This window comes from Aptenodytes patagonicus, chromosome 15 (assembly GCF_965638725.1).
Source record: "Aptenodytes patagonicus chromosome 15, bAptPat1.pri.cur, whole genome shotgun sequence".
NCBI lineage: Eukaryota > Metazoa > Chordata > Aves > Sphenisciformes > Spheniscidae > Aptenodytes > Aptenodytes patagonicus.
In genome coordinates, this window is record NC_134963.1 from 13,639,240 (window position 1) to 13,662,311 (window position 23,072).

The 23,072-nt window shown below is 54.1% G+C and overlaps 2 protein-coding genes across 5 annotated transcripts in view; one reads left to right on the forward strand and one right to left on the reverse strand.

Annotated features, from left to right (window-relative positions):
• TPCN1 (two pore segment channel 1) overlaps positions 1 to 14,865 on the forward strand; it is a 51,449-nt gene extending 36,584 nt beyond the window's left edge. For all 3 annotated transcript variants that reach the window (XM_076353371.1, XM_076353373.1, XM_076353372.1), the window contains 11 exons: positions 435 to 507; positions 737 to 844; positions 2,086 to 2,157; positions 2,997 to 3,086; positions 5,708 to 5,823; positions 6,530 to 6,576; positions 7,140 to 7,208; positions 7,647 to 7,731; positions 9,217 to 9,353; positions 10,669 to 10,749; positions 12,048 to 14,865. In XM_076353371.1, coding sequence (XP_076209486.1) covers positions 435 to 507; positions 737 to 844; positions 2,086 to 2,157; positions 2,997 to 3,086; positions 5,708 to 5,823; positions 6,530 to 6,576; positions 7,140 to 7,208; positions 7,647 to 7,731; positions 9,217 to 9,353; positions 10,669 to 10,749; positions 12,048 to 12,170 — 1,001 coding nt within the window. In that variant the 3' untranslated portion in view covers positions 12,171 to 14,865. The remainder of the gene's footprint in view (positions 1 to 434; positions 508 to 736; positions 845 to 2,085; positions 2,158 to 2,996; positions 3,087 to 5,707; positions 5,824 to 6,529; positions 6,577 to 7,139; positions 7,209 to 7,646; positions 7,732 to 9,216; positions 9,354 to 10,668; positions 10,750 to 12,047) is intronic.
• Positions 14,866 to 15,955: 1,090 nt separating this feature from the next.
• Positions 15,956 to 22,139, reverse strand: SLC8B1 (solute carrier family 8 member B1). Of its 2 annotated transcripts, XM_076353381.1 has the most exons (17): positions 22,105 to 22,139; positions 21,665 to 21,893; positions 21,428 to 21,518; positions 20,797 to 20,949; positions 20,650 to 20,702; positions 20,488 to 20,546; positions 20,116 to 20,220; positions 19,840 to 20,007; positions 19,647 to 19,754; positions 19,506 to 19,562; positions 19,146 to 19,276; positions 18,798 to 18,939; positions 18,265 to 18,386; positions 17,911 to 18,064; positions 17,745 to 17,825; positions 17,102 to 17,166; positions 15,956 to 17,026 (listed from the first exon to the last, which is right to left on the reverse strand). In XM_076353381.1, the coding sequence occupies exons 2-17, from the start codon at positions 21,715 to 21,717 to the stop codon at positions 16,829 to 16,831; spliced, it is 1,740 nt and encodes a 579-aa protein (XP_076209496.1). In that variant the 5' UTR covers positions 21,718 to 21,893; positions 22,105 to 22,139; the 3' UTR covers positions 15,956 to 16,828. The 2 variants fall into 2 exon arrangements, with proteins under 2 accessions (XP_076209496.1, XP_076209495.1); XM_076353380.1 differs by lacking the exons at positions 21,665 to 21,893; positions 22,105 to 22,139 and having other exon boundaries at positions 21,428 to 21,625.
• Positions 22,140 to 23,072: the final 933 nt, after the last annotated feature.

A 23,072-nucleotide genomic window follows, 5' to 3' on the forward strand; every position in this document is an offset into this window, starting at 1 on the left:
GGACAGGGGGTGAAGCATTCAGATGGCTCCCCTTCGAAAGGATCTCTCCCTGCAGGTCAAGGCTAGGCTACGAGATGCGGATATGTTCCGCTGAGATAAAAAGAAATAAACAGGCAGGACTGAAGTCCCTACACCACTTTCTGGCCTTTCCTAGAGGAGCTTGTGCCTCAACATTTATAGCGTGTTAGCCAACTAACTGCTTTGTAGGCTGCTCTGGAGAGAAATCACCACGAATACAGGAAAATGTGTTGATTTGGAGGGAAAATGTCTCTTTGGCATCTCACTGAGAATAAGGAGGATGGGCGGGAGTCTGTTAAACCTACGTTCAGCAGTCCTGTACTTAAAGCACCACATATCTTTGAGGGCAAGCCTTTGCATGAGCCCTCCATGTGATGCTGCTTATTTCTGTCCATGGCTGTCATCTTGTTTTACAGTCTATGGCGTGGAGCTGCTCCTGAAGACCACTGGACTGGGGCCTGTCGAGTACCTGTCCTCGGGTTGGAATCTGTAAGTGCATACTGACGTTTTGAGAGATGGCAAAAATTGTTGGGTTAGAAATACTGACTTCTGAGGTGAGTTTTTAGGCCCGTAGACGAGGCCATCAGCAGGCTATTATAATCCTTCTGCCCTTGGCCTTGCGCATCTTGTTAGGCTGGAGCAGCACCAAGTACCTCCTCTCTGCTGAAACACTAATGATAAATCATTGCTCTTATTTTATATTTTTTTTTCTCTCTAGCTTTGACTTCTCAGTCACCCTGTTTGCATTTTTGGGGCTCATGGCACTGGCGTTTAACATGGAGCCGTTCTACTTCATTGTGGTCTTGCGACCCCTTCAGCTGCTGAGGTGAGACGGGAAGGCTGCGTGGGGGATGCAGAGAGCAGGTGGGAAAGAAAACAGCCAGGCTGGTTTTCCATCAATCCAGTTGGGAACTGAGCTCCTTACCAGGAGAGGGCAAGGATTGCTCTGTGGGTACGTGACCATGGCAAACAGGAATTGCTATGTGGGGTAATGAGATTAGCCAGAATTATCAAAATGAACGATAACAAAAACTTGGGATGGGATATGAAACCCCGTGCTTTGGAGCTTAAGCTGATCTCTAATAGAGATCAAGGGATTTATCGGGGGCAGATTATCCTGTGTCTGCCTTCATGGGGTTCTTACACCTCCTCTAAATTGTCTGATGCTGTTCAGAGAAAAGCTCTTCTGTCAGGGTGAGACAGTCTGAGCCAGTTTAATAATTTCCATTGAATTACCAGAAATTACAGTTTTCAAAGGATGCTGCTTTCTAGGGTGGAGTACAACCCTGCTCTAACTGCATCTCACACTTTAAGCAAGACTGCGGCCTGTAACCTCTCTGCAGCTCAGTAAGATGGGTCTGATTAACCCTCTCATTTCGAGACTGTTACGGAGGTACATGCACCTTCGCAGAACGCTTTGAGAGCCGTAGGTGGAAGGCATTTGAGAGGCAAAATGTTGTTTTGTTAAAAACAAGCTAATGTAATTTAGCTCTTCAGTGAGGATTTGAAGAACACTTTATGACGCTCAAGGGGGGGGGGGGGGAAGTTCTCTCTGTTGCTCCCCTGCCAAAGCCTGTGTTTGGCAGCTGTGTTTTTCTGTAAAGGCTGATGGAGTTGCCAAATCTTAAATTAGCAGGCATGAGGTAGTTTTCTTTCATGAATTTTTATTGGGTCATGGGGGAAACACAGAAAAGCTTATGTCTGAGGAAAGGAGTAATGAATCCTGACCCTGTACACAGGACTAGTTTAAGTTCTTATGATTTTAATTTTTTTTTAAATAGCTATTTATGCATCATGCTGTGTAAAAAGACACAGACTTTTCCTTGAGATTCCTCAATCCTGTAAACACTTAGTTGAAAGTGTCATAAACATTCAGGTGGGACAGCGGGGCATTGTTAGGTGAGCAGAGACCACTTGAGCAAGAGCAGATCCTGTGAGTTTGGTGTCAGGAAACCTTACTGTTCATTTGACCTGGGAGGTACAGAGAACTGGGATACTCTGTTTAACTATTCCCAACAGCACCAGGAAAGTTGCAGTGCATAGGTAACTACTGGCTTCTCCTTTCAGGCTATTTAAATTGAAGAAACGCTACAGAAATGTCCTGGACACTATGTTTGAGTTGTTCCCCCGGATGGCCAGGTACTAACTTCTTCTCTTTGGGTGATGGTGGGGAGAGGGGAGTGAAGGTTTAGTGTCTAGGGCTGGGGTCAGGATAGGGACCTGTCCAACCTGCTAAAGGTGTTTATGCTCTGATCTGTCAATTGATTGTTACTGATTCTTCAGTGTGCTGCAGTGGAGTGTTAATCTTCCAATTTCTTGGAGCAGTATGCGATAAGCAACACTCCAGCACCCTGGGCCTCCTCCCGCTTTTGTGTTAGGAGGATAACTAAGAGTCGATGCTTGTTTAATTTTTCTCCCCGTCCCAGCTTTTGGTGAGAGGAGAAGTCCATTTGGGAGGAACATTGGCGTGAATATACTCAGCCCCAGATGCTTCCCTGGCCACTCAAGAGCATTATTGTGAAATGGTGGGGCAGAAGGAGCTTGGTGTTTGAGTGGGGCATCCTCAGACCTTATTCCCTTGAAGGACGTCTGAGGAGAGCGTGTTAGCTAGAGAACCCTGTTCTTGGCACAGTCCCTGCATCCAAGGACATGGAGAGGGCAGAACCAGTGTGTGTTGTTCTTTATTAAAGAAACTGTGGAGAGACATTTGTTTACCAGAAAAAGACAGACTGGGAGGGAATCCAGGCTGCTCTTTAGTTTCGCTCTTCAGCAAGTGGCAAGCTCCTTGTCCAAGGACTTCTTGAATGAGAGCAGGCAAAGAACTGCAGAGCCACAGTGGCAGGGAGGGTGGTCTGGGGTTTTCAGTGCTGCTTCCCATGTGTTGGAAATTCCTTCCAGAGAAACCAGTCTGTGACTTTGTGTTTCCCTGCCTTAGCAACTCTTGAGTAGCACAGTACTCTTTCTGTTTTTGCCTCCAGCCTGGGTTTAACCCTGCTGATCTTCTACTATTGCTTTGCCATTGTTGGCATGGAGTTCTTCGCTGGCGTGGTCTACCGGAACTGCTGCAAGTGAGTACTGCAAATCCATCCCCCTCTGCAGTGGGTTTGGTACACAGCCAGTAGCAGTGTCTGTGGCAGCTCTGTCTCCCTGTGGACAAGGGGCCAGAGGATGGGTCTAAATGGGGTTTTGCAGCTAAGGCAACATGCTGGGAAAATCTAGGGGAGACACTTCACTTCTCTAGGTAAGATGGGATTAAATGGCTTTTGCATTGCATCTGGAAAGGGAGAGACTTCTGTGGTGGGGTTGGCTGCTGTCGTGGTTTAACCCCAACGAACAACTAAGCACCACACAGCCACTCGCTCACTCCCCCCCGGTGGGATGGGGGAGAGAATCAGAAGGGTAAAAGTGAGAAAACTCATGGGTTGAGATAAAGACAGCTTAATAGGTAAAGCAAAAGCCGCACACGCAAGCAAAGCAAACCAAGGAGTTAATTCGCTCCTTCCCATCGGCAGGCAGGTGTTCAGCCATCTCCAGGAAAGCAGGGCTCCATCACACATAATGGTGACTTGGGAAGACAAACATCATCGCTCCGAACGTTCCCCCCTTCCTTCTTCTTCCCCCAGCTTTATATGCTGAGCATGACGTCACATGGTGTGGAATATCCCTTGGGTCAGTCAGGGTCAGCTGTCCCAGCCGTGTCCCCTCCCAGCTTCTTGTGCCCCCCCAGCCTGCTCGCTGGTGGGGTGGGGTGAGGAGCAGAAAAGGCCTTGACTCTGTGTCAGCACTGCTCAGCAGTAACGAAAACATCCCTGGGTTATCAACACTGTTTCCAGCACAAATCCAAACCACAGCCCCATACCAGCTACTGTGAAGAAAATTAACTCTATCCCAGCCGAAACCAGCACATTCTCCACCCCTTATGCCATACCATTTACGTCATGCTCAGGTCCCACACTCTCCAATATATCCTCATTAACCATCACCCCCCTTCCCATCCTTTAGTATAATACACAGATACCATTCCCTTAGTCTATGGACCATTCCTGTAAAAGGTCCACAAAATGTCCATAAATGTCCACAAAATGTCCACTGAGTTCATTTAGTCCGTGGCTTTGGGCTCCACCTGTGATGGTGGTCACTCAGGACAGGAGAGGTGGTGTGTTACGTGGAGTTATTGGGCACCGAAGCCAGCTCAGGTCGGGTTGCTGCTGCACTTGCACTGCTTCTTGTAAGGCTTGTCCTCCATTGGTTCGGGTGGTTCCTGCTATAGTAATTCCTATAACATGCAACTCAAATCATGGGTTACAACAATTTAAAAGTATTTCCATTACACCTGGTTCCTTTGGACCAGACCACAGGGTTTAACATTGCAGTGAACTCCTCCCCTTGCCCCTGCTCCAGCTTGGACTTACCTGCATGCTGCAGTCCTTTAGGGGAGTACCCGCTCCAAGTGGAGCCTTATCCATGAGCCACAGTCTCTCCAGGGGTGTACCTGCTGCAGCATAGACTTATCCACAGCCACAGTCACTTTGAGGTGCGCGTGTTCCAGCGTGGCCTTCTCCATGGGCCACAATGCCTTCAGAGCTATACCTGCTCCAGCGTGGCCTTACCCACAGCCACAGTCCCTTCAGAGGTAAACCTGCTCCAACATGGCCTTACCCATGGCTGCAGTTCCTCCAGGGGCGTACCTGCTCTGTCATGGGCTTATTCATGGCCACACGCTTTGAGGTGCTGCAGCATGACCTGGTTTTAATAAGCTCTGTAACTCACCTTAGGTAGCTGCACTGGAGGACTTAGTCATGATACTGTGGCTGGAAACTCTTGTAACAGCTGCTCTAGAGCAAAGTTGAGATTTTTATCTTGGTTTATCTTTATCACCAGAGTTGCTCTGCTAGACATGTTACATATTGAAGCCTCACTTAAAATCATAGAACCATTAAGGTTGGAAAAGACCTCTAAGATCATCGAGTCCAACCATCAACCCAACACCACCATGCCCACTAAACCACGTCCCTAAGCGCCGCATCTACATGTCTTTTAAATACCTCCAGGGATGGTGACTCAACCACTTTCCTAGGCAGCCTGTTCCAATGTTTAACCACTCCTTCAGTAAGGAAATTTTTCCTCATGTCCAATCTAAACCTTCCCTGGTGCAACTTGAGGCCATTTCCTCTCGTCCTATCGCTTGTTACTTGGGAGAAGGGACCGACACCCACCTCGCTACAACCTCCTTTCAGGGAGTTGTAGAGCGCAATAAGGTCTCCCCTGAGCCTCCTTTTCTCCAGGCTACACAATCCCAGTTCCCTCAGCCGCTCCTCATAAGACTTTGTACAAGATAAATTCACCTGGTCTTGGAAGCTAAGCTGTCCTGTGCCCTTTTTATCTTAAATGATGGCAGACCACTAGGAAATGCCAAGCTTTAAGGGTGTTGAGCCAAGGAGTCTAACTCAAACACTCAGTTTCTCTGGTATAGTATTTGCTGAATGATTAGAAAGACTCCGTGTGGTCCCTGGGCTTGTGCTGAGCTGTGAAGGACAGAGGCTTTCTTTCAGAAAGAACAGGCAAGTGTTGGCCAAGAGGTAGAAACTGCCACCCTGCTCACCACCTTCTAAGTGTTTTGGTATTTATAACCCTTGAGATTTTCCTTGCTTTTCCACTTCTCATCCTTTGTCCTGGTTTCTCCAACCAGCACAAGCACAGTTGCAGATTCCTACCGCTGGGTGAATCATACAGTTGGCAACAAGACAGTTGTGGAAGAAGGTTATTACTATCTCAACAACTTTGACAACATTTTGAACAGCTTTGGTAAGGGCAATTTTGTCTATAGCAAAGACTATTCCTTAGTGCATCTGCATTCCTGCAGAGCTGGGTGGCAGGACTGTAATGCTTATGTAAGCCTGGGACTCTCCCAGAGAGTCCTACTAATGCACCTCAAACACTCAGCGTCCTGCTCTTTCTGTCTGGAAAGCTCCAGCTGACTAATTGTGCCACAACTGTTTTGCAAAGTAAGCAGACATCTCTTAAAAGCCAGCGTGAAGCCAGCAGATCTGTTCTGACTGGTGATCAGACCAGACTTCCAGAGATGTTTAAGTCACTACCCTTCTAAAGAACCAATAGTGATGCTAATACATTTCTTTAAACCCACTGATGAAGAATAATTTGAATGTGTTGATTACTCTCCATGATTTTTCTTAATGTGTGAGCAGAGGTGCTTATCTTCTGGAGGTTTCAGAGGTCTCCATGCTCTCTGGTGGAAAGAGTCAGGTCTGTTTCTGATTTTTTTAAGAAATATAGATTAAGCCATGCTCCTGGTTCTGTGGGTCTAACCCCCTTTGTCTGAAGTAATTGCAGTGATGAGGGTCTGCATTCTGTCTCTGGATTTGCTGGCTGTATTGAAACTTCGGTGTCTTGCGTCAGTCTTCCCTGTCAAATACTTTGTCTAAGAATCACTGTAAAGTAGGTCAGGATGGATAAAGCAATTGCCTGTATTTTTTCTCCCACTCGTATACAGTCACACTGTTTGAGCTGACAGTCGTCAATGACTGGTACATCATCATGGTAAGTAAACCTCAGCTACTTTGTGTGTATAGACAGCATGGACTCTTTGCCAGTTGAGCTAGATCTTCCACGCCACCACTGCTTTCTTCCCCTGGTGATTGGAGATGGGCCCAACATTGTCACTTCTTGTTGCCAGACATCTTTTGCTCCTGATGGTTGGGTGACATTTGACCTCTGGCATGCTGCTGGGCTTGTTTTCTTGTGAATCTTGACCAGCCTTCAGGCCAGGTTTCACAATCTGGACAAGTGAAGTCACTCTGTATTCCAGCTTGTCACCCTGCTGTCCAAGCTGTGTTCTCATAGCAGCAATGGTTCATACAGCCACAGGCTTTAAATGTTCTGTATGTTTGCATATAGGAACCTCTCTTTTTAGCTTGAGAGGCAGATTAGCTGCAAGGACCAGCTGGGGCATTGAGCATTGCACAGGCAGTCCCTGGGGCTAACTGTGGAGCCATGAATGAGAGATAGATAGTGTTCATGCTGCTTTACCTCTGTTGGCAAGCAGTTAACAGCAGACTTCCCCTTCTTTTGCGCACTACTGACTTCTTCCCTCTCCTCTTCAGGAAGGGGTGACATCCCAAACCACTCATTGGAGCCGTCTTTACTTCATGATCTTCTATATTGTGACCATGGTAGGTTTCTGGACATGCTTCGTGCATCAAATAGTGGGGATGAGGAGGGGAGACAGCTTTTACTGTGTTCCAGAGGGAGCTTCCATCCCTAAATGAGGACAACTTTGCTCTTCTACATAAACGTCTTCCAGAAACAGGTGTGAGTCCACATCACTTGCAGAAAGTTGAATTTATGGGCATTGACAAAGCTGATGCTGCACAAATCTGGGCCTGGGCTAAGGACTAGGGCAGCACAGAGTTTTGTTCTGTCCCCGTTGTGGTTGACTGCTAGCAGTTTACTCACAGGTAGATGTGTGACATGTGCATCTCCTCTGCCATGGAGGAGCTGGGGAGCATGGAGCTGAAGCACAGACCAAATGCTCAGCTTCGTGTTGAATTGGGCTGGAAGAGTCTCCCAGTAGCAGCCTCCTGATCTCTTCTGTTCCTGTCCTCTCCCAGGTGGTGATGACAATCATCGTGGCTTTTATTCTGGATGCTTTCGTCTTCCGCATGAACTACACTCGGAAGAACCAAGATTCAGAAGGTCAGAACTGAGGACTGGCCGACCTACAACATCGTCTCTTCTCTCCCTGGTGTCTTATGTCTGTAGGAGAGAATGGGATTGGCCAGCAAAGACCAGATTTTTGTTTTAGCCTGACTTCCTAAGCTCATTCTTATGCTTTTGTGTGATATTTCTATCCAGCCTTTCCTCTCTGCCCCTCATCTCTCCCCCACCACTCCCCCAAAAGTGTGTGTGTATGCATGTGTTTGTCTGTGTGTGTGTGTGTGTGTGTGCACGCACATGTAAACTTCAACTACTTGAGCCATTTCAACCAGATTATTTAAAGATAGGAAGTCCGCACGCATTTCATGAAAGAAATCTAGGAAACATTACGGCACTGATGTAGCAAAGCTCAACAAGAGACCTTACAGGAAGGGAAGGCGATTTTTCTTTTAAAACCAATTTCCCTCCTTCACTAATATACTCACCAGCACCAGAACATGTCTCCAAGCGGCTTGTCCAGCATTCGGACACCAAGACACTGGATCCAAGTGGTTTGCCAGCGCTCTGTGCCATGACATGGAGGACAAGGGACACTGCCTATCCAGTTCTTTCCACATCTCTGAGTTGTACTTAGACTGGTGACTATGTGCTGTTTTGGACATACCTGTCTGTAGCCTTTAGGAACTGACAGTGACTAGTCTCTCCATCCCCTCACCCCTGTGAGTCATCAGTTTTATTCACCGTCCTTTGTCTCCAGAGCTGGGCATCTGGAACTGCATGTAACTTCGTGACCTGCTAATTTTGGTGCCATAAACACATTAATCTCTTACAGCCCTTCTCCTGCTATTCCTTCACGTGATCTACACCCAGACTTTTCTATCCATTCTCCATGCAGACTCATCTTAATAATTCTTTACACTTTTCTGCAGGAAGGAGATACAGCTACTGCAAGCATACATTTAATGCCAATCTTCCCTGCAGAAACATGGTGAAGACCCCAGCCACGGGAGTAGCTTTGATCAGTCCCTCATCTTTCTTAGGTCCCAGAAGATCCAAATGTGTGGTGCAGGCCCACAGGAGCCAGGCGTTGGTAGTTACAGAAACACTTGCCATCGTGATCCTTCCTGCACCCAGTTTGAAGGGTGCAGTGAAAGACATTTGTTAGCACTTAACTCCCAAGCCGTGTTAGGCAGCTGAAGGTCAAAAGGCAGGTGATTAGTTGCTTTGCTAGTTAATTTACAGGCAAGCAAAAGGCTACAAGATTTTTTTTAAGATACTGAGGAGCCTGATGTTTTAAAAAGCTGAGATGCTTGCTGGCCCTACACACTAGTTAACTTCTTCCCAGCCGTCTTGGGGGACAAGGACATACATGTTCTAGTCACAAAAGTAGGTACAGACCGTGCCTGACATCTGGCTTGGTCCTGTATGCTGTTAAGCTTTGCCTTCCAGGATTATCATAGCGGCTGATGAAGCAACGTTCATCTCGGTGACTTTTTTTTCTCTTTCTTTTTCTTGCCTCTGCAGAAGATAACGGCATTGTGCTGGAAAAGGAGATCTCCAAGGAGGAAGTGGTTGGCATAATCGAGCTGTACAAGCGGAGTTCAGCTGCCACTGAAACCACTCAGCTGCAGAAGCTCGTTTTGCAGATGGACAAATACGGGGTAAGAGGAAATGCTTCCTGCAAGTTCTTGGCTTCAGGGGTGGGAGGCATACCAGGGCCACAAATGTCTTTTTGCTGTCTTCTAGAGAGAAGCTGCATGTGTCTTTGTAGTGTTGAGAGCTGAGCTACTGGAGGAACTCTGCAGCATTGGCACAAAGTATTGCTGCTCTAGAAAAGTAGCAGCTGAATTTCCCCTGCACTCTGAATAGCCTTGACAAAGGCTCGTTGCTGTTGCCTGCCTCTAACTTCACTTAGAGCTGTCCTGGCCCAGTACTGTCTGGAAAAAAGTGTATTTATTTTTCTCTAAGGAAGCCACTGTCTTGTAATTCTCCTGCCTCTCTCTCTGTGCCATCGTACACTTGGGCCCGGACAGTCCTGAAACATTATACAGCAATATGATGGTATCGATTCCAACCACCAGGCTTCCTTTCTCCATGGCACTGCTTACATTTTCATTCCAAAACAGGATGGACAATTGGAAAAATGAGCTGACCTGGGTAACTGCTGTTTTCTCAGAACTGTTGTCTCATGCATCTGTGAAGAGCTTAAGTGGTTGTTTTGACAATAGCCATTATATTCTTGTATCACCACTACAAAGCGCAGGTGCTACAGTCTCTTAGGTGACCTTTATTTGCTTTGGTTGGCTAGGTGGTTAAAGGCTGAACTCTTGTTCACACAGACAAAACTCAGAATAGTGATGAGGATACTGATCAGAAGCGGTTTTCAAGACAATAAACCAAAGGAGGATGCTGTCCTCAGCCTTGCAATGGAGTCCAGAATGATGATGCCAGACCTGAGGTTTCTTTTGCTTCTCCATCCTGTTCATATAACTCATGTGGTCAGAGAGTAATTCAGACTTCAGCTCTCTGCTTACATGATTTAAGAAGTCCGGGCCCATGGAGTAAATGATGTGGTCTAGACAAGTGGGACCTGAAATGGTTCTTAGACAAGATCTTATTTGGAAGCTTGGGTTTGAGCCTTGTTCCAGGCACTGACGTTATGTTCATCTGAATAAATGAAGCACCACTGACAGATGCATCCGTCCGAGCTACAGCTCCTTCTGTAGCCTTTGGGGATCTGCTCAGCGTGATTCATCTCAGCCTGCAGTAGACGCCTGCATTTGTTTAGGTGACGTGCACCCTAAAATGCCTTTTTCCCATGGCAATAGAAGGAGCCCAGGATTGCCCGAGCTCATCAGTGGATGATGGGTGTCCGCATGAAGGATGCCTGAAGTTCCAGGGACCGATCCTGTGAGCTGCTCAGTGACTGATGAATGTCTTTTTTGTTTTTTCCTCCTTCTTCTCCCAACTCTTCAGCAAATGTCAACAGTGTTTCTGGGACGCAGATCAAGGACCAAGAGTGATTTGAGTATGAAGATGTACGAGGAGGAGATACAGGTATGTGGGCCCGAGTTGGAAATATCAGCAAGTCTGTGGTGAGCAGAACATTGCCTAGAATAACAAACCATCCTTTTAAACACTGGAGGCCGCCTTCCTCCAAGACCCAGGCAGCCATGTGCTCTGTGAGGAGGGTGGGCAGTAGATGAAGTGTGCTTTAGATTGATCCGTTCTTGCACTCGGGAACTTTCTTAAACCACAGAGCGCCTCAGAGCCTCCTCAGTGGGTCCGGGTGCCCGGCGGTGCAGGTGTGTGTCAGCCGAGGCACAGTAACCGCACGCTCGGTGCGCGTGTAGGCACTCCAGCCTGGCTGAGCTTACCTAGACTCGCCGAGGTGGACGTGTTTGCTGGGGCTACGAGCACATGCGTAGTGCGCTCCTGGGGCTTGGCTGCTGAACGCTAATTTGTTAAGCCACTGGAATGTGATTGTGTTTGCGCTTGGGCGTGTCTGTCTGACACGGAAACCAAGTGTTCTCCCAGGCAGGGTGCTGCTTGGTGGGAGCAATGCTGCCTGGTTTTCCTTCAGAATAGCAGGCTAACAAAGATGGGAAACGCTTAAATCAACTGATTCTCTGGGTTGTTTAGGGCACTCCTGCTAGTGCCCTTCGTGGTCAGGAGCTTTATGCCGTGGATTTGGTCACTGTAGCGCCTGCCAGACGTTCGCCTCCAGGTTGAAGGTCATGGGCTAATGTAATGATTAGTACTGAAAGAATTAATCTCGTAACCATTTGAATCTGTCCTTTGTCCCTTGGGCAGGTAGCTTGGGGATGAGTCTTCAGTCCCTCTAACAAAAATAAACCTGTTATTTGCCATGGGGCTGGGTGGAAGTCTGCAGAGAAGCTCTCCGCCTGTTCTGCTTGGTCTCTGATTCAGGGACGTAACGTCTTATAACACCCTGGGCGCTGCCCAGGATTGGGAGCAACTCTGCAAATCCCAAACATCTTGGGGACATCAGTACTAGAGTCCTAGACGTTCAGGAGGGGCAGGCTGAGAGAGGAATGTTTCCTTGCCCAGGTTTGTCAGTTCAGCCAGCTGTAGCTGAGCCATAGGTGGTACTTCTTGCTTGGACTGTGGGTGGCAAGGTCTCGGTGCGTCCGTCACAGCCATGCAGCAGTTAACCAGGTTGTGCCGGGAGGTTAGGCTATACCCAGGGCTTTGGAAAGAGCCCCTCTGCCTGAGCAAATGTGCCCTCACATGGCAGAGCAGCCGAATGCTCTGCCCTTCGGGGTCCCGCCGGGGGGCTGCGAGGCCGGTGTGGGGCAGAGCCTGATCTCGGTGTGTTTGATCTCCGGTTGCAGGAATGGTATGAGGAGCATTCCAGAAAAGAGGAATCTCAGACACCATTGCAAGAGCCTGCATCTGCTTCCAACAGCTCTCTGAAGCCCCTGAGCCTCCGACAACGCTCCCAGACTGTCATTTAGGCCTAGCTAACGCAAGCCGCCTTCTATGCAATAACCTAGAGTATTACTTCACAGCGTATATATTGGGATGATGTATATAGATCTGTTCAGTGTACTGTTCGGCTTTAGGGTTTAAATCTCTTCCCCTAGGCAGTGAATTGCTGAAAAAACAGAGGCCCAGGGGACTCTGTGTAAGGCTGCTACACCCAGATTGAGCATGATGCCCATGCTCAGCACAGAGCGAACATCTTGGACAGAACAGAGACCTTCTCCCTCTGAGCCGCTTCCCAGGCTGGAGCCTGCTGTTTGTCTTACCACTAACAGACCTTGGGGAAAGGGATGTGTAATCCATTAACAGCAGGCAATGCGCTGAAGCCACCTGCTTAATATTAAAACTTTTGCCCTTTTTGAAGATCTCTTTTGCTTAAAGGGTACCATTAACCTAGGAATAAAAGATCAGGGAGTGAGTTTTTGTTTCTTCTCCACCTTCCTTATGCAAAGAAAGGGGAGGTGGTGTGAAATTTCAGCACTTTTGGAAGAGCAGTCTGCCTTTCCCCTCCTTTTTGGCACCCCTAGATGCACTCCCTGTAGCAGATCCAGCTCTGATTTATTGAATTTAGCTGTCCCTGAGCGGTTCTGTAGCAGCTGGAGACAGAACTGAGGGCCAGCATCTCATCGTGTTATGACCATAGGTGGGACAGGAGTTTGGGGAGACAAACTCTGTCTCTGCTGTAGCTATCCAATATCTGCATCGCTGCTGGTCAGTTCTGCCGGTGGCACTGCCCGGGAATGGGATCGCCTCTGTAAACCCCAAACCTCCTGTCTCTGTTCAGTGGGGGGGGGGGGGATTCTGCAGGGTGACGGTGGCTGTTGACCTCTGCCACTTGGCCACCTGCTCTGTAAATGGCAAATCTATGGCTGGTTCTTAGCTCAGATAGATGACTAGGAGGAAGAAATGGAAGGTTTTGCAACTCCAAGTCTGACTGACTTCTGCCTGGCTCTGGGTTAAGGAGAGCTTATGGGCATCGAACAGTACTGCTGGTTAGTCCTCAGCCAGGTCATTGCTTTGTTTATACACATGAGCAAGTCCCAGCGCAGCAGAGTTGCTCCTCCCTTGCTCTCACCTTTGCAGAAATGTTCCTCAGGCTGGCAAATGCTGACTGAGCCGGATCTTAGGAAGGTCCACTGAAGAGCTTTACTGTTCCCCTGAATTTTGGATGCGGAAGGAACGTGGAAGACGACGATTCTTCTCACCCGTGTGCTTTTCTGCAGCTGGCAAGGAGGCTGCCAGACCTGGTAGCTGAGGGATGGGAAGGAAGGGGGGAAAAGGGATCCCTTCCCAGCTCTGCCACATTTATTCTGTGATCATGGCAGGTTGCATCATCGCTCGTGTTTCATTGCCCGCAACATGATGAGAACCTGTCTCTGTAAGTCCTCTTTTCTTCCCTGTCAGCACAGAAAGTGCTGAGGGCTAGGAGTATCTGTCAGCTGGGAGGCTCCCCCCACCTCTTGCTGTTTGATCTTTTCTCAGGTTCAGACTAACAGCGGAGTTCGCTGGGGAGGCTTTCTCCTTCCTCCAGATAGATCAGGCAGTGGGAGATCTGTGTGCCCGTTCCCTTTGTCCCACGTACCTTTTTGTTCCTTGGTAGCCTCACCACGTGGCACAAGGACAGCGGGAGAGGACTGATCCTACCCGGGCAGCTCAGGAGCATTTCCTGGGTGGATGAGACTTTCAAAAGTAGGCAAGACAGAGCTGCTTCTGAAAATCTCTCCCTGCATAGCATGGTGGGAGCATTTGGGCTATGGGATGGAAGGAGCGGGTGAGCAGCTTTCCGGGCAGCACGCACGCCACCGTCTGCTCTCAACCCTTGCCAAATTCCCTGGGTGCCTCAGGGCAACTCTTTGTTTCCTTTCTGGGTATCGCAGGTATGAAACTACTTTTGAGCTGAACCGTGAAGGACCTTAAAGGGCTGTTTTCCAAACCATAAATTTGACCACAAATTAATGAGCAGTGCAGTTGTTGCTCTTGCAGTTGCTCTGCGTGGCATCACAGCCTGGGAGATTTATCCAGATTAGTCCTGGGGCTGGAGGAGATGTTGTTTATTCTGTTTTAAGCTGTGGGCAGGATGAATGAGCATTGTGAAGGTTGGGGGGGGGGGAAGTGGCTGTGTTTAAACTCCGCATTCCCCTACAGCCTATTTCTCCTTGCAGGGCTGTCAGTGACTTTTTTGGGGGTGTTCTGGGCGTGAAAGAAGCTGCAGCTTTAAGCTATATTGGGGGGGGGGGCACTAATATGCTTAACATGCAATAACAGAGCTCTTGTGTCACAGAGACGGGAATGCTTGGACTGGGGTTCAGGGCTCAGGTGCTGCTTCCATGGTTTCGTGCTGAGGTGTTGATCTGCCCCCGGGTACACACTGTATTAATTATTTTTGTAAACCAAGGAGGGTCGCAGAAGTTTACTTCTTCCATATGACTTTGGAAGGAAACAGAGTTTGAGTACGGGGCATCCCCTTCAATTCGTCCTCCTCTCCCCCACCTGACACACAGACTAACGACAGAGACAATCATTTTGTAGGGAGCAAGGGAGGAAGCACTGCAGGATTTTGTATGCTGGCGTTTTGTTTATAAAATGATTTTATGGACATGTCTGTAAAATGTTCTCTAGATTTTTTCAAGCACACTAATAAAAAGCATCCTCGGCTTTGTAAAGGCAGCAGCTTCCTTTCCTCCTTCCCGTGTTATTCCAGAAGCGGGGCTTGGCTGCAGCTGAAGCATTTCCACGGTGTTTGAAGAGGAGCGGTGCCTGCCCTCCCTCTCCGGTGGCAACTGCTTGCGTGCGCATATTCTGCACGCGTGCCCTGCCGAGCTGCTCTGACTTCTTGTTCCTGGACACTGCAAAGCCCAGCTTCCCTTCTGCCCTCCCCCCTGCCAGGTTTTTTCCTAAACGTTAAGATAATGCTTTCAAACTTACGTTTTTTTTTAAAGCTACCCCAATGCAATGCTTAAGGTTAGAAGGGGTTTTTTGACCCTGTGCCTCTGTATTGGTACGTTGGCCGCGGTTTCGATTGCTTTAGCCCTGCTGTGTGTAAGGAAGTGGGGCTTGTCTCCCCGGATAATTCCAGCAGCTGCTGGTAACTTGTGAGCAGGTTCGGGGCAGAGCCAATAGCTGGAGGCACAGGGAGCGTTATTGTGAAAGCCCGTGTCTGGTTAGAAAAAGGAGAAATGATGCAGGCCCAGGAGGCTGCTAGCACTCCTCGAAGGGAGCAGGAACCAGGTCCGGCGGTTGTGCTTCTTGCAAAACAGCCCCTCTCTCCCCCTGGAGCAGAAATGTGGTTGTCCGTCCGTAACGGCAGTTTGCTTTCTAGCCTGCACCCTGCGGATCCTCCGACACGGGGCAGAAGCACCGGCCCACCCGCTCCGCTTCCCCTGGGACCGTGGGCTGCCCCGCCGGTGTCCTCGCCCCAGGGGAGCTGAGTAATGCCCCTCGCAGCCCGTGCTGACCCCGTGCCGGGACCGCCGTGACGCTGCAGTTCCCAGCCGTGCAACTAAATGGCCGAGTCAGGCGCATGTGACTGCTGTTGAGAAACCAACTGCCAGCGAACCCGGAGGAAACCACTTCCCCAAGCTGCTGGGGAAAACCGCCCGCGCGGCCAAGGGTGCCAGCCCCCCGGCCCCTCTGCTGCTGCTGCTGGCTCAGCTCCGGAGGAGCTATGGGTGGTCCCTCTGCCCCCGAAAGGCACCGTGCTGTTACGCTAGCACAGAGCGGGAGAAAACACCCTCGCAGCAAACAACGCAAGTCAAGGTCACGTTTGGGTTTGGGTCTTTTATTGCAATTTTTTTTTTTTTTTTTTAATAGTGCCTAAACACAGACTTGCCAGAGGCTAACACTGTGTGTGGAAACCTCCACGTCCTTTCCTACAGCTCTGCCCACCCTAGGAGGAGGAGAAAAGTAGGATTTTGAAACCCAGGTTGAAAAACATAGCTTAAAAAAGCAGGGGAAACCAGCCTCCCTTGTTGGTTGTTTTTTTTTTTTTCCCCTCCAGCTTTGCTTGTGTTAAAACCAAGCACTGCCCTGGAGCTTTGTCTCACCTTAACCCCATCTCGCTTTGCCTCGGCTGCTATTGCAAACCCGCAGTATGAACACATCATGTCCTTTGCAATGACAAACTTGTGCTCAGACCTTCTCAGAGTTACCCCATGTAGCGTGACTGCCCTAGCCCTGTCCCAGAGCAGCCAGGATGGAGACGGTGAGGGGAAAGTGAAGTGATTGAAGAGGTAAAACCTCTCCTGCTGTGACCCTGGGCTGGAGCTGCCCTCTCCTCTGCGCCTGCCACCCGGGGAAGCCGAGGTCTTAACCTCACTCTTGCTCAGAGCCACTGTGAGTTAAACAAGATTAAACAGAGCGGGCAGAGGACATAGCTAATGGCTAACAGCTCCTTTTCCTTTCCAAAAGCACAAACACCCACCCCCCGTCCCCCCCCCCCCCGAAAGCGAAGGCTGAGGGCTGGGCTGGCACATGATGCCTCCAGCATGTGGTGGCAGCAGCACAGTTGGGGTCGAGGTGCCCTTGTCCCCCTGGCAGGGACAGGGAGAGGGGACAGCAAGGCCCCAGTCCGGTGGCGAGGCAGAGCAAGAGCCAGGGATGGATGTGCATCTCCCGCCAGCGGTGGGGCCGGTCAGACGGCGGAGAGATGGATCACCCTGAACTCGGTCAGCAGGGCCACGCAGAGGAAGGCCAGGTAGTAGAGGATGAGGCAGACGCCGTATGCCTTGCCCAGCTGGAAGCACTGCGCTGGCACCGACACAAAGGAGAAGACCAGGCTCAACCCCAGGGCCCCGGCGAGGATCCAGACCAGGAGGCTGTCGGGCTCCAGCTGTCGGAGAGACGGGGAGTGATGTGGAGTGACACCGGGGTCCTGCTGCCAGCCACCGTGTTGCTGCAGCCTTACCTTCACCACCAGCTGGCTGCTGGTCATCTGCAGCAGGCAGCCGAGTCCCACGCCGACCAGGATGTCTGGCGCACGTTCAGGACGGAGACGCAGCGCAGGGGACCTCGGGGGAGCAATGGAGCCAGCCACGTCCCTCCCACCGTGGGGAGGGGGACAGCACTGGCCCTCCTCCTCCCTGCCTGCGCCCCATGGCTGTCGCCTAGCCCAAAGCGTTGCCTGTTTGTGGCGAATACAGCCTGGAGCACTCGAGGAGGAGAGGCTTCAGCCTCGTCTGGGGACCACACAAAGCCTCCCGGAGGGTGGCACAGCCTCTTCCTCTCCTTCCCTTTGGCAGATCCCAAATCTGCCAGACTCCAGCCCAAATCCCCACCCTGCTGGGGCTGGGACAGCAGTGGGGATGGGGGGATGCTGCTGGCTCCATCCCTGCAGCTCCTGCAGTTCACAAATACCACGCCAGTCCCCCCACGCTGTGCGGGCACCGGGGAGGTTGCCAACATCCCAGAGACTCTGGGATGGATCCTGCCCAGCTCCTTCCCAGGGGTCCCTCAGGAACAGGGGCTCTCCCTGGGCTGCAGGCAGGGAAACTGAGGCAGCCCCTGCCCCAAGCACCACCACCACCTCCCACCCAGCACCCAAAGGATACTGAAGATGATGCCCCCGAAGCAGGCAGAGAAGGCCATGCGCGGATAGCCCTGCCGTGCCATGGTGAGGTCAGAGAAGGTGTCTGCAGAAGGAGAAGGGGAGACTTTGGGGGATGCCAGGAGGACGGGTGCACCTGGGGTGGCACTGGGGCGCAGCAGAGCCCTTACCACCAATGCTGTTGCCCCAGGCCAGCAGCGTCAAGCCCAGCACGGTGTTGCTCAGCTGGAAGATGATGCCCAGGGTCCGGAGGATGTTCACCAGCTCCGTGGCCGCGGCGTTGATCCACATGGCACTGGCCAAAAACCCGAGGAAGGCAAATACCTGCCAGGCAGAGGGGTAAGCTGGTCCCTGGGTGCGTCCCGCAGGACCCTGCACACCTCCAGCCAGCCGTGTCCCTCCTGGGGACACCGGGGACCAGGAAGGAGGTCCTGGCTCCTGCTCTGCCCCCAGGACCCTCAGCCCAGTCCACAGCAGGCTGGGCTTGGTCCCCAGTGGGCATTCAGGGCTGGGGGGCACCTTACGCAGTGGTACTTGGGCGGCTCCTCGTTGCTTGTGGTGATGAAGGTGATGATGGCCAGGAAAGAGCCAACCAGTGTGACCAGTCCCCAGACTGGGAAGATGCCCTGGATCTGGTACAGCCCATCTGCACGTGGTGGAGAGAAGGGGCATCAGAGCAGACCTGCAGGCACCACATGGGCTGGGGCAACCATACGGCCAGGCTCGTGCTACGAGGTAAAGCCTTGGCCCCTGAAGCCACCTCTACCCTAAGCCCTCACAGGGCTGCTCCCCTCTGTGCCTCAGTTTCCCCAGGCAGGCCAGGCCGGCCCCATTTTTCCCCAAGGACCTGGATGCCAGGGGGCCCAAACCCCCACCCCTGGGGGGAGGACGGAGCCATCCAGCTGCAGACCAGGCCTCCCAGCTTGGCTCTTCGCTGGCCCATCCTCCCCTCCCCAAATGGGGTGCCAGCTCCAAAGGGCTCCTGCAGTCCCCAGGGCTTTGGTGGCCATCTTGGTCCCATCCCCTCCTGGGTGTCCAGGGCTGCCAGGGCTCTTACAGGTGCCTGACTTCAGGGTGAGGATGCAGAGCAGGGGGCTGGTGAGGACATGCAAGCAGTTGAGGGGTCTCTTCCAGTTCAGGTCATCCTTGTCAGGGTCCACGACGGGAACGGTGAGCAGCAGCACCAGCTCCACGGGCACCTGGGAGGAGCGGCTGTGAGCAGGGATGGGGGACCCCCAAGACAGGACACCCCGGGAGGTGCCCCATGACCTGTCCTCCACCTGCCTGCCCTTGTCCCACCATCCCCATTGCAAAGCCCAAGGGTGATGCAGCCCCAGGGGCCAGCAGGGAGGGGGATGCCCCGTGCGGGGGCTCCTCCCAGCTCGCGTCCCCCCCCCTTACTCACCTTGAAGACCTTGAAGAGCCGCCAGTACCAGGGCTTCCTCCTCCACTTGCGGTAGTCCAAGGGGCTGAGGGCAGTGGTGAGGATGCGCAGGGAGGTCTCTCGGGAGGGGAGCAGGGGCCGGTACTCCTCACCTGCGAGGGGGCACAGTGGCTGAGCAGGGTGGGGGCCTCCCAGCCCTTCCAGCATGGGGCTGCGGTCACCTGCGTGGCCCCAGCAAGATCCCCCTGCCCCAGGGTAACACCCGGCCACGGCCGCCCCATGGGCTCGGTCACGCATGCAGTAGCCTGGGGGTTCCCGGGACCCCCAACCACCCCTGAGGACAGAGCGGAGCCAGCCCCGAGCCCACCGGGAACGACATACCATAGTCCCCGCTGTTTGTGCCCGAGGACTCCTGCTCTTCAGCATCCGTCGGCATCTCTGGGGGGGAAGAGGAGAGGAGGAGAGGTGGAGGGAGACCCCAGCACGCCAGGGGTCCCCTCGGCACAGCCGGGCGGCCCTTACCTGGCTCCCAGGGTGCGGGGGGGGCCAGCCCTTCCCCCCGCTGCCGCCGGTGAATCCAGGTGCAGAGCACCACGGTGAAGACATAGAACACATACAGCCCCAGGTAACCTGGAATGGGGGGAGCGATGGGGGGTTACGGCACCCCCAGGCTGCTCCCGCCACCCCCCCAGACCCAGTCCTCCATGGCGCTCACCCAGAGCCTCTCCCAGCGTGATCCTGCCAAAGTAGAGGATCATGAAGGTGAGGAAGACGGCCACCATGTAGAAGATGACATCCCTGAGGAAGGGCCTGGAGGCAGCCGTGAAGGGCTTGACCAGGGCGATGCCCCCGGCCACCACCGTGGTCACGAACACGCCGGCGCCTGCCAATGCAATGGGTGCCTCTCAGGGGGGAACATCCCATGGCCCCGCAATGTCCCCCCCACCTGTCACCCTCCCTGAGCAGCAGCCCCCAGTGGGGGTCTCCTTACCAAAGATGGCCCCGATGGCCAGCCCTGCCGTCCGCGGGTCGGAGAAGGCCACCACGGCACTGAAGACATCCGGCGCCCCGTTGCCAAAGGCCAGGAAGGTGACACCATGGAGAGGGAACATCAAGGAAAAGACCTGGTGGCCTCCTCCCCGCAGGGACACAGGGTACCTGCCCGCTCCAGCCACCGCAGGACTCTCTCCCGGTGCCAGCACACCACTACTCACCCCATCACCATCTCCAGCTCACGCTCCAAATCGCTTTCCCCTGGCACGGTGCCGAGGGTTTGCAGAAGTGCCCCCATCATGTCACCTCCCCCTGTCCCGTCCCTGCATCCCCCCTCCCCGGCCGAGGTCCCCCGCCGCCCACAAGGATACTGCCACGTTGTGAGACAGCTTCAGGTTGGTGGAGATGGCCGATAAGTTGGGGCAGAAGCTGGAAGGGCAGAGAAGGCGGAGAGGGGTGACAGGGCTGCTCCAGGACCACGGGGCTCCCCCCTCACCCTGGGGAATGTCCCCTCCTCTGCGGGGCTACTCACAACTTCTCCGCCGTCACGCCCAGGATGATGAACAGGTACAGGAGCCAGAGAGCCTGCAGGGTCAGGGATGGCAGAGAGTGGGGTCCCCACCCCGTGCCCCCAAAGCCAAGCGTCCCCCAGCAGCATCATCCCCGCTCCTGTCCTTACGTAGAGGGTGACGGCCAGGGGGAGCAGCCGGGGGGGAAAGACGCAGAAGACCCCCTCGAGGTAGTCAAGGAAGCCACCGTCCAGCCGGCAGTCGGGGTTGCTCCGGATGAAGCGGCACCACTCGGAGCTGTTGCGTTTCCGCACCTCCCAGCACTGCAGGGCAGAGCGTGGGGTGCTCGGCCGGGCACCCCAAGTCCCATCCCCCCCCAAGTGCCCACCGCCCTCCAGCGAGGGCTGCCATCGGGCACCCTGCGGGCGACGCTGCCCCTCTGCTGGGCTGCTTTCGGTAGGTGACTGTCATCCCTGCCTCAGTTTCCCCATCTGCACTATGTGTGCGTGGGTCAAGGGCTGTGCCAGGGCCAGCGGGGGCGCGAGCCCTTGTCCCCGTCCCTGTCCCCAGCAGCACAGGGCCTCACGTCGCCCCCCACCCAACCCCGGCCACGGGAAGGCGCCGGCCTGGCAAGCGGCAAGGTTTTCAAAGGAGAAAACCAGCAGCGGAGGAAATCCTGGTGAGATCCCAACTGCGATGGCAGGGACAGGGGAAGCAGGGTCGGGACGGGACCCCACCACCCCGGCAGCACCCGCATCCCTCCCGCCGCCCCCCAAACCCTATCGCAGCCCCCGCACTCACGTCCGGGCCCCGGCCGTGGCTCAGAGCATCTCCCCCGGGAGGGACCGTGCGCCCCAGGTCCAGCGACAGCGGGGTCCCGGCTGGCTGCGCCCTGCTGTCCCCCACCAGCACCCCGGCCAGGCTGAGCGCCCCGGCCAGGCTGAGCGCCCCGGCCGGCCTCATGGCACCCTGCCCCACGGCACCCTGCCCCATGGCGGGGGGGGGGGGGGGGGGGGGGCAGCCCCGGGGGGCACCTACCGCTGGCAGCGGCCCCCGGGGAGGGGGAGCGGGGGCAGCTCCCGGGCCCCCATCCCGCGGCTCCCCGGGCAGGGCGGAGGATGGGGAATTAAAAATAAATAATTAAAAATAAAAAGAATAATAAAGATAACGACACGAGGCACAGCAACCCGCCGTCAGGCTGAGCAACCGCCGCCGCGCCACGTCCTCGCCGGGGGGCTCAGCCCCGGGGCCGCTCCGCTCCGAGCGCCTGCGGAGCAAAGGGGGGGGGGTTAGCGCGGGAGCGGGGCCGGCACCGACACCCCACGCAGGACCAGGGGCACCCTGGGGCACCCCCAAGCCAGGCAGGGGACGGGGAGACCCTGATGCGGGTGGGGATGGGGACCCCGGGGTGGGTGGGGGGTGCCGGGGCGGGGGATGCTGGGGGTACCCGGGGGACCCCACCCGCCCCGCGGACCCACCGTGGCGGCGCGGCCCCGCTGGTGTGCGCCGGCAGCTGATTCCCCCCCGGTCCCCCCCCCCGCGTCTTAAAGGGGCCACCACCCTCCGCTCTTAAAGCGACAACGCCGCTTTTTTACACGTGGCTGGCAGGGTGTTTGCCGCGGGACGGGGGAGGGAGTCTCTGTCCCGTCCCCCCCGCACCGTCCCCACTCTCTGCCCCGTCCCTCCACATCCCGGTGCCCACGGGCTGCGGCAGGGCAGAGGCTGGGCACCCACCCTGGGTGCTGCGCCCACCTAGCCCCTGTTTGGGGTGACCCTCTGAGACCGGGCAAGCTCATCACAGGCACAGCCGAGGATGTTGACCCAGAGGCAGCAGCACGTTGTGCCCCGTGGCAGGGCAGCTACGCCATCATCGAGCACCGGGGCTGCGGTGCACGGAGCTGCACAGACCCCCGTGCCAATGGCCCTGCGACCCCGCAGAGGGGCCTTTGCTGCTGCTAGTGTCCCTCTCCGCACCGAGCTATTGCATGGCCGGCGTACCCTGCTCCAGGACACCCTGCTGCCCCCAGCCCCCGCCATGCCCCTGCCCCATGCAAGCCCCCGTGCCGGGTTTTTGGGGGGAGGAGGTGACTGTCGGTGTGGCCCTAAGAGCCTTATGGGATTAAAGGGTCCGTTTCCCACCCTGGCCGGTTTCTCACCGAAGTCACATGCTGTGCTTCCCTCGGAATGGCCAGGAAGAGGGGAAAGGAAGAAAAATAAAGACCCAAAGGCAGCTCCCAGCTTGGAGGGTCTCCAACAGGAGCCCAGGTCCAGTCTGGTGCCCAAAGGCCAGCGGCGCCCACTGGGTGCAAGCCCTGGCCCTACCAAATGCTGCCAGGAGCCCTCCCGGTGCGTGGGGCAGAGCCCTGCTTTGCCCTGGGCATCGCCCCCAGCCCCCCACGGGACAGCGCTGCTTTCTGCTCAACCGGTTTTCCTGGGTTTAGGCCAA

What these genes read in the sequence shown, in the direction of transcription:
- SLC8B1 (XM_076353380.1), bottom strand. Translation starts at nt 21,619, where the DNA reads ATGGGGCAGGGTGCCGTGGGGCAGGGTGCCATGAGGCCGGCCGGGGCG. An exon ending in GCCACGGCCGGGGCCCGGAC is followed by an intron (nt 20,950 to 21,427) that starts GTGAGTGCGGGG and finishes TCTGCCCTGCAG; the next exon opens with TGCTGGGAGGTGCGGAAACG. An exon ending in CACAAACAGCGGGGACTATG is followed by an intron (nt 19,277 to 19,505) that starts GTATGTCGTTCC and finishes GCCCCCTCGCAG; the next exon opens with GTGAGGAGTACCGGCCCCTG.